Source organism: Solanum dulcamara, chromosome 7 (assembly GCF_947179165.1).
Source record: "Solanum dulcamara chromosome 7, daSolDulc1.2, whole genome shotgun sequence".
Lineage (NCBI taxonomy): Eukaryota > Viridiplantae > Streptophyta > Magnoliopsida > Solanales > Solanaceae > Solanum > Solanum dulcamara.
This window is the reverse complement of record NC_077243.1, coordinates 70,565,133-70,575,001: the sequence shown is the minus strand read 5'-3', so window position 1 is coordinate 70,575,001 and position 9,869 is coordinate 70,565,133. Positions and strand designations below refer to the sequence as shown.

The 9,869-nt window shown below is 35.8% G+C and overlaps 1 protein-coding gene across 1 annotated transcript; it reads right to left on the bottom strand.

Moving 5' to 3' along the window:
• Positions 1 to 2,262: 2,262 nt before the first annotated feature.
• Positions 2,263 to 3,515, bottom strand: LOC129894844 (uncharacterized). Its single transcript, XM_055970466.1, has 3 exons — positions 3,459 to 3,515; positions 2,665 to 2,896; positions 2,263 to 2,420 (listed from the first exon to the last, which is right to left on the bottom strand). The coding sequence occupies exons 1-3, from the start codon at positions 3,513 to 3,515 to the stop codon at positions 2,263 to 2,265; spliced, it is 447 nt and encodes a 148-aa protein (XP_055826441.1).
• Positions 3,516 to 9,869: the final 6,354 nt, after the last annotated feature.

The window sequence follows — 9,869 nt, the reverse complement described above, 5'->3', positions numbered from 1 at the left end:
TACACATCATAGCCCGTAAGTAATTATTTCAGATAAATTATTGCACGCTTCTCTATTCATATACACATATGCATACAGTGGAGTAATTTATCAAGTACATGAATAAAATATAAAAAATAACCATCACCTACCTCGAATCCAAGCTTGACCACTCTAAAGAGTAGGAGCTTTTCCTTTCTAATTTCGTTTAGCTTGTTCTTGGTCTAAAAATAGTAATAACATACAAAGGACCAATACAAAGGCCTAATATAAATGAATTAAAACATAATTCCCCTCATAGGCCAAACCCATGATTCTAACCTCATCCTAAGGCTATTTCCTACCATTAGTTTTATGCCCAAACCCTTCTCCCAATGATTATCAACCATAAGCCTAGGTTTTAGGAATCAAAGTATGAAGTAGGAGAGTAATAATCTTACCTTTGGCATGAGAAATCATGGAAAAGGGATCAAAAGAGCCCTGGGTCGCCTCCTAACTTCTTAAGAATAGTTTTGCAGAAAAAATACAATTTCTGGGATATGCGGAGATAGTGAGCTTTTAAAGAGTTTACAATTCTCCCATATCACAACATACCCCCACTCCAAAATTCCTTAAAATATACCTTCCACGCCAAGTCCAAATTTGGGAGTTTTACTCTCCCAAATGCGAATCCGTAAAGCCATACAACCTTCATATCATCTTGTCTATTAGCTAACCCAATCAAATTAAATATTCAATCCTCCATTCAAATACATATCACCCTAAACTTCCTCTGACTCAGAGTTTATTCAAGTCTGACGTAGGCTCTATTTTTTTGAAATTACTACCAAAGCTTTTCTGGCCAAAATTTCTTTCCTATTGGCTTATCCGTAAAAAAGGGGTCATTATAGACAACCCCCAAACATAGAAGCTCATAGAAGAACCATAACATAGATAAATAATAATATAAAAGAGAAGTTTAAGCTCAATCTTCTCATCCAGACTATCCTATAGTGAGATAATAAAATAAAATGAAATTGGGAAGAATAACCATAAAGGAGAAGAATATGTCTCTAAAGCGACCCCACAAAATGTTACTGAAAATAAAATTGTGTAGTTGTATCCAGACACCAATATCAGATCAGTAATATGAGAAAATACATAAAAGCACATAATAAGCTAGAACTAACTAAAGGATTACTGGTTCACTAACCTTTCATAGTTTTTTGGTTGGCGTGGGCGGTCCAATTGACAGACCGATGCTTGAAGATTCAAACTCAACAACTACCTCTTTCATCACTGCCTAGCTTGCATCAAACGACCTAGACTTTTTAATGTTCCTCTCGCTAATGCTTGGTGGAGAGACAATTCCTTTTCTTTGTAGGACAAAATTGTTAGACTTAACTGAGTAATGTTAGAGCTTATCCAAGCTAACTTCCCATTTGAATGTGAAATAGCTTATTCGACAACATTTGATGGGCATGATCAACGCATAGGAGTTGGTTCTGAAAATAGAAGAAGTCATTTGTAAAAGAAAGCATCATATATATATATAATAAAGGCTGTTGTTGAACCAAAGCCATGAATCAGATAATTGTGGTAGGTACACCTACAACCATAGTGAGTTAATACCTAAAATATTATTTGTATATGCTAGATTTTTTTGCTCTAAATTTTATGTATATATATGTTATAAATGTAATACAGAGGCACTAATATTGTCTTCTGTTGACACTTTGTGCAATCAAAATGCTTCTTGTCTTTTGTGCATTTTTTCTGTTTGGACCCCGAATATTCTAATATGCAGAACTTTTGAAGGTCATATGATATTGACATTTCATCCTCAATGTAGAAGACTCCATCAAGTAGAGCTGGAAAAATTGTGTATGTAATTCTGATCCATCAGTAAGATGAACAAGTATAGATATTTGTTAAGCTTACTGAAGTTGCTGATGTAATTTTTTCAATACAAACAACTTGCCGGTGAACAATATTCATGATAAGAGCGGTGGATGACCCAGCGAAGTTAGCCAACACATGGCCTAAAAGCATGTCTTTGTTTGTTTTTGCCTTATTGTCATACCAAATAAATTATTAAATATGTTATTTATAGCACGCTAAAGATAGAGATGCAGGTAAGAAGTTAGTACCAGCTGATGAGCTCTAATGCTTATAGATAAGTAAGATTTATGCATGAGTATAATATGGTTTGCAACGATAAACCTATACATATAAAATAATAACATAATAGTGTATGGTATAAGAGAGTGATATATAAGTACAATATTGTAACTCACGCATACCCTAATAAGAAGAAATGACAATGTTCCTTCCAAGGATTACATGGAACTCTTTACCCATTTCCATTTTAGCCTCTAATTCAATTTCTTCAATTTTTCTGAAGTTGTCCCATAAAGTGAGCAAAAAAGTATGAAAGCAAAAAAATACCTTTTTTCCATAATCTATTATACGATGATGTAAAAATTTGAAGACATAAATAACAATGTATAACACAAAAGGTTGTACTTACTATCATCGGCAATAGTAACCTCACAACACCTATTTTGAGTGTGACCTACATATTTTGAAGGGCTATAATGGAGAAAAACTCCCACAATATCTGATAGAAATAAATAAAGAATTATGAGCTCTTTACCTGTCGAGGCATAAATTGCAGCCAAGTAATGATTGGTAGGATGGATATACCAATTTCTACAGTAGGACCTGGAGTAATTTGAGCAATGTTGGCAAAAGTTGTGATATTTATCTTGGTTGGAGGCAACAATGGTTTGTCAAGCTCGTCAGTTGATTTGACATGTTCAATTAGAGTTTCTTTGTCAAGCATCCAATAAAATTTATGTATCAATCTTCTGTACGAAGTTGGTGAAACTTTCACTCTAGTAGTGGATATTAGATATGTATTCAATAGTGTAAGCTTCTATACGTAAGAAGAAAGCAGTCAATAGTGAGATCAAATCAATTTTGAATAACCATTGATAAGTACTGATTAATCTTCCTAAACCTTTAGGAACAAAATAGATCTTTAAAAAAATTGATGGTACTTTTGACAAATATAAGGCTAGACTTGTAGTTAAAAGTTATAGACAGAAGGAAATATTTCAATTACTTTGACATGTACTCGCCAGTAAAAAGAATAACACCTATTTGGATGTTAGTGGCACTAGCGGTCGTACATGATATTGAAATACATAAAAATAAATGTTAAGATAGACTTTTTAAATAAAAAATTGGAGGAAGAAATGTACATGAAATAACCTAAGGAATTTGTAGTTCTTGGTAAAACAACGAAAAGTATGCAAATTTGTTAAGTCACTCTATGTGTAACATTCCTCAAAATGCTCACAAGTGCCTTAAGAATGCCATAGGAATATGTCACTTATGTAATGCATTATCTTCAATCTTTTTGGCAAATCCGAGTTTGGAATATCGATCAGGGGGTCAAAACCTGCGGAGAAATAATCTTGGTGGATTTTTAGAACCTGTACATCGAAAGAGAATTTTTTTGAAGAAACTACACAAAACAGTAAAGTCTGCATTGCGGACTTGCCGATGGTTTTCTGTTCGAATTTAGTTTTTAGAAAGGGAACTTTAGACTTTTCCCCAATTGTTAGTTAATGAACCTAGATGTTTTTAGGGCATAATTCAGCTCTATAAATTAATCTAAACCTCTAATTCTATTTATTCTTCTACAATTCACCTATTCAAATATTTCTCTCTCTACAAAAGACTCTCAAGGACTCCATTGAAGACTTCAAATAAATTCACCCAAGCTCTCCATCAAACTCTCAAGTTCTTCCAAATTATTTAGTTTTCTCACTTAAGATATGTGGGTATTGATTCATGGATTCTTTCATCCATGAAGCCTAATCAATTTCTCAAATTTTTCTATTAAATTAAAGTATCATATTTTATGGGTTTTATAATCTATATTCCAATTACATGAATTATGATTCAAATTATGATTATGAGTCTATTTTGATATAAATTGATGGTTATTGCATTGAATTGAAGAGTTTTCCATTAATTCTTCTATATTAATATTTAGGGTTCATTATGTAAATTATGAGTATTTTTAATTATACTTCCAAAGGATATTATCTTTATGAATTATGTATGGACTAAAAGAAAGTCTATGATCATGAATGTTTTCAAGTCAATTACATGATTTCAAGTCAATTGGTTATGCAATTGAGTTCTGCTCTAAGTTCAAGGTATGAATTTCATGCAAGTTATGAAGTAAGGTGACTTAGGGCCCTATGTGGTGACCTAGGGCTTAACTATATGAATTGTGCAAATATGATTGTAATAATAAAAAAAAATTCTCATATTACAAGTATGTTATAAAAATGAGCTACTCTATGATTTCAAACCTATGATCATGATTATGATATATGTCATTTTGACTTTTTTGCTATGTATATATTCCGTGGAATTTGACTTAGCATTGAGTGGACTTGAGGTGGGGGCCCTACCAAAATCCTTATTAGTAACCTCATGTCTTTTAAACTATGTGTCACCGTAGGGTGCCTTCATGGCCTAGCTATTGGATCTACATATAGCGTATGTATGACCCGCCTAGCGGGGTAGAGTCTACCTTGGCAAGTAGATTCCCCTTTTTCTTCGTTGTATGGGGAGAAAATGGGATTCCATGTTATAACTCTCATGGTCTTATTGTTGATTATGGTTCCTATCCCACATATGTAAGATCTCTTATGTATTCCATGATATTTAAATTATGCTTTTTAAATGCTTTGGTCATTATGATTTTCTCATGACTTTACTTATCTCATCTTATCGTGTGTTTTACTTGACCATTGCATCTCATGATTTAAGTTGCATATCATGCCCTCATACTTAGTACATTCCAACGTAATAATGCATACTTTTTGCCTACATTGTCTTATAATGTAGGGGTTAAGGTTGAAGATCTTATCCATCTACGTGGCTAGTTAAGTTTTTCTATCCGGCGGTGTGTGTTGTGATTCCTCATTTATCAGGGACTAGTCATCCAGTTGGCTATTGTTTTCAAAGACTTTTTTTATATTTCATATTGAGGGTGAGTTAGGGACATGTCTTAGGCCCCGCCCATACTCATGAGTAGAGGCATCTAGTTGGACAAATGTTTCTAGTCTAAGTTGTTATGTGACACTCTTCAATTTCTATTCATGGTTTAGACTCTCTTATGATGTTTCCGCTTTTATTTTACCTTATGTATGCTTATGATATGTACAGGAGTCTTGTCTTTAGCCCTTCAGAGTTTTGATCACTGTGTTACGACTAGGTCCTAGGGCGGATCGTGACAAAAGTTGTATGAGAGCACAAGGTTTTCAAGTTTCCTAGGAAGTCCAACATGCCGCATCAAGTAGAGTCTTATTCATGGTTGTGAAGTACACCACATCTATGAATAGGAGGCTATGAGACGTTTTAGGAATTCTCACTTCTTTCATAATATATGCCATGCTATAGAGTTTACCGTAAGACTTTTTTTTCCTAACGGCCTTTTTTTTACAATTTTTAGAAGAATAGCTCTAAGAAGACCACCGTTTCCAAGGGAAACTAATGCCATTGAAGCCCAAGATCCCCTGTCTCCTCAAGACAATGGTCCTTTACTGAACCAAGTAACTAATGCGGAGTTTCAAACTACCATTACTATGCTAGCCTGAGTGGTGAACGACCAAGGTTTCATGGATCAAAAGGTTATGAGGATCCTCAAGATTTTATTGATGAGGTCTACAAGATAGTGAGCATTATGGGAGTAACTTCGAAAGAAAAGGCAGAGTTGGCGGCTAACCAACTTAAGGGTGTTTCTCAAGTATGGTACACTCAATGGAAGGTTTTATTGAATAAGAAACTTTCAAACTTTCTTTCCTTGATCACTTTTTCCTTGAGTTAAGGGAAGCTAAAGTGTTGGAGTTCATAAATCTTCGACAAGGCAATATGGATATGAGGGACTATGCCCTTAAGTTTACTATGCATCTAAGTATGCTCCTTCATTAGTTGTTGATCCACGTGGCTGAATGAGTATATTCATATCGGGGGTGTCCGACTTGGTTACTAAGGAATATTGTACCGCTATGCTTGTTAAGGAGATGGACATATCTAGGCTCATGACTTTTGCCGAACAAGTTGAAGGAGAAAAACTCAAGGAGATAAGGATGAGAGATTCTAAGAGGGCCTGGTATGAAGGTGGGTTCTCCAATGCTAAGACCGGTGGTAGTAGTGGACACTATCAACAAGGCCAAAGCTCGAGAAAGAATTTTGCTAAAGATAGGGTCCCATACCCTAGAGCTCAAGGAGGAGAAGACGTGAATGCTAGTAGCCCTTCTTTTCCTAAGTGTGCAAAGTATGGAAAGAATTATGGAGAAAAGTGCTTGATGGGAATGGGTTCTTGCTATGGATATGGCAAGATGGGCCATAATCAATCTGAGTGCCCTCTTGTTGCCAATAAGGGTGGAGAAGGTCATCCTATAGGAGGCTAAGTGCAACAAAGAGCCCAAGCTTAACCTAAGGATGGCCAACGTAACAATCGCTTCTATGCTCTTCATGCTAGGCAAGATGTTGGTGAACTCTCGATGTGGTCACGGGTATGTTACGAGTCTTTAACCTTGATATTTATGCATTGCTTGATCCGGGTGCCAATTTGTCTTTTATTACCCCTTACAGTGCTATGAGATTTGATGTGTTCCCTGAAGTGTTAATAGAAACATTTTCAGTTTATACTCCCGTTGGTGATTCAGTATTATCCAAGAGAGCTTATAGAAATTATCCCGTATTTTTGCACCGAATTATTCTATGTGATCTTGTTGAACTTGACATGACTGATTTTGACATCATTCTCAGTATAGACTGGTTATATATTGCTTACGCATCTATATATTGTAGGACTCGTGTGGTTAAGTTTCACTTTCCTAATGAGACTATTCTTGAATAAAAGGGTAACGATTTAGTGGTTAAGGGTCGATTCATCTCATGTATTAAGGCCTGAAAAATTATTTTCAATGGGTGCATTTATCATATTGTGCGAGTTAAGGACGTTGATTCCAAAACTCTTATTCTTGAGTCGTTCCCTATAGTTAATAAGTTTTTTATTGTTTTTCCCAATGATTTTCTCGGTATTCCTCCCGAAAGAGAAATTGACTTTGTCATAGATCTCACTCCTGATACCCAACCTATTTTTATTCCTCCTTACCGTATGGCTCCGGCGAAACTTAAGGAGTTGAAAGAATAATTGAAGGATTTATTGGGAAAGGGTTTTATAAGACCGAGTATTTCACCATTGGGTGCTCCCGTGTTATTTGTTAGGAAGAAAGAAGGGTCACTCTGAATGTGTATAGACTACCGGTAATTGAATAAGGTTACCATAAAGAAAAAGTATCTAATTCCAAGGATAGATGACTTGTTTGATCGATTACAAGGAGCAAGCTACTTTTATAAGATTGACCTCCGTTACGGTTATCATCAATCGAGGGTAAGGGAGTGGTATATTTCCAAAATAGCTTTTCGGACAAGGTATGGTCATTTTGAATTTGTAATAATGTCGTTTGGTTTGACTAATGTTCCCGCATATTCATGGATTTGATGAATTGTATTTTCAAGCCATATTTAGATATGTTGTTAGTGGTGTTCATTGATGACATCCTGATTTATTCTCGAAAGAAGGAAGATCATGTGGGTCACTTGAGGATTGTGTTGCAAATATTAAGAGAGAAATAATTATTTGCTAAATTTAGTAAGTGCGAGTTCTGGTTGAGGGAAGTTGCATTTCTTAGCATGTGGTTTCCAGTGATGGGATTAAAGTAGATCCAAAGAAGACGAAGGTTGTTAAGAATTGGCCTAGACCATTATCTCCTTCAGATATTAGAAGCTTTTTGGGCTTAGCCGGATACTAGAGAAGGTTTGTTGAAGGGTTTTCATCTATTGCTTTGCCTTTAACTAAGTTGACACAAAATAAGGCAAAATTCCAATGGTCGAACGAATGTGAGAAATATTTCTGAATATTGAAAGATCACCTCACGTCGGCTCCTATTTTGACATTGCCTGAAGGTTCGGATGGGTTTGTTTTTTATTGTGATGCTTTACGTGTTGGTATGGTTTGTTTCTTGATGCAACATGGTAAGGTTATAGTCTATGCCTCAAGGCAACTTAAGGTGCATGAAAAGAACTATCCAACCCATGATCTTGAACTTGCGGAGGTTGTGTTTTCTTTGAAAATTTGGCGCCATTATCTTTATGGGGTGCATGTTGATGTGTTTACCGACCATAAAAGCTTGCAATATGTGTTTAGTCAAAGGGATTTGAACCTTAGGCAAAAGAGATGGCTTGAACTCCTAAAAAACTATGACATAAGCATATTGTACCATCCAGGTAAGGAAAATGTTGTAGCCAATGCTCTTAGTCAGTTGTTTATGGATAGTGTTGCACATTATGAGGAAGGTAAAAGGGAATTAGTTAAAGAGGTCCATAGATTGGAACGTTTAGGTATGAGTTTGGTTGAATCCAATGATGGAGGCATTCTTATACATAATGGTTCGGAATCGTCTCTTGCAGCAGACGTTAAGGCCTAACAAGACAATGATTCAATTTTGGTCAAATTGAAAAAGTCGGTTGCCAAAAAATCTGTTGAGGCTTTCTCCTTTGGAGGAGATGGGGTACTATGTTACCAAGGTCATTTGTGTGTTCCAAATTTTGATGGATTAAGAGAGTTGATATTGAATGAGGCTTATAGTTCTCGGTATTCGATTCATTCGGGATCCACCAAGATTTATCATAACTTGAGGGAAGTGTATTAGTAGAATGGCATAAAGAATGACATAGCGGAGTTCATGGCTAAGTGTCCCAATTGTCAACAAGTGAAAGTTGAACATCAAAGGTCAGGAGGTCTAACTCAAGAAATCAAAATTCCTACATGGAAGTGGGAAGATGTGAATATGGAATTTTTTATGGGTTTGCCTCGTACTAGAAGACAACATGATTCTATTTGGGTCATTGTGGACTGAATGACCAAATCGACACATTTTCTACCGGTCAAGACTTCTTATGGTGCTGAAGACTATGCTAAGTTGTACATTCGTGACCTTGTGAAATTTCATGTTGTCCCTTTGTCGATTATATCGGATAGAGGTACTCAATTCAATTCATATTTTTAGAAGTCATTTCAGAAAGGTCTTGGTACTAAAGTCAAGCTTTCCATCCTCAAACCGATGGACAAGATGAAAGAACAATCCAAACCATGGAGGATATGTTAAGGGCATGTGTGATTGATCTTAGAGGAAGTTGGGATGAGCATTTTCCATTGATTGAGTTTGCCTACAATAATAGTTATCACTTTAGCATCCAAATGGCTCCTTTTGAAGCCTTGTACGGGAGAAGATGTAGGTCTTCGATGGGGTAGTTTAAAGTGGGTGAGATGGCATTGATTGGTCCATATTTGGTAGTTGATGCAATGAAGAAAGAAAATTTCATAAGAGAAGGATTGAAAATGGCTCAAAGTCATCAAAAGTCCTATTCGGACACTAGGAGGAGAGAGCTTGAATTTGATGTGGGTGATATGGTATAGTTGAAGATTTTGCCTACGAAAGGGGTAATACGGTTTGGTAAGAAAGAAAAGTTGAGTCCTAGATATATAGGACCCTATAGAATATTGATGTGCATTGACAAAGTAGCATATGCATTAGACTTGCCACTTGAGTTGGCTTTGGTTCATCCGGTATTTCATGTGTCAATGTTGAGGAAGTTTGTGGATGATCCAAGTTCTATCATGCCAATGGAGAATGTGGGTATTGAAGAGAATTTGACTTATGAGGAATGTCCCGATTGATATTTTAGACCAGTAAGTCAAGAGGTTAAGAAATTAAGACGTTGCATCCGTCAAAGTGTTATAGAGGAATCAA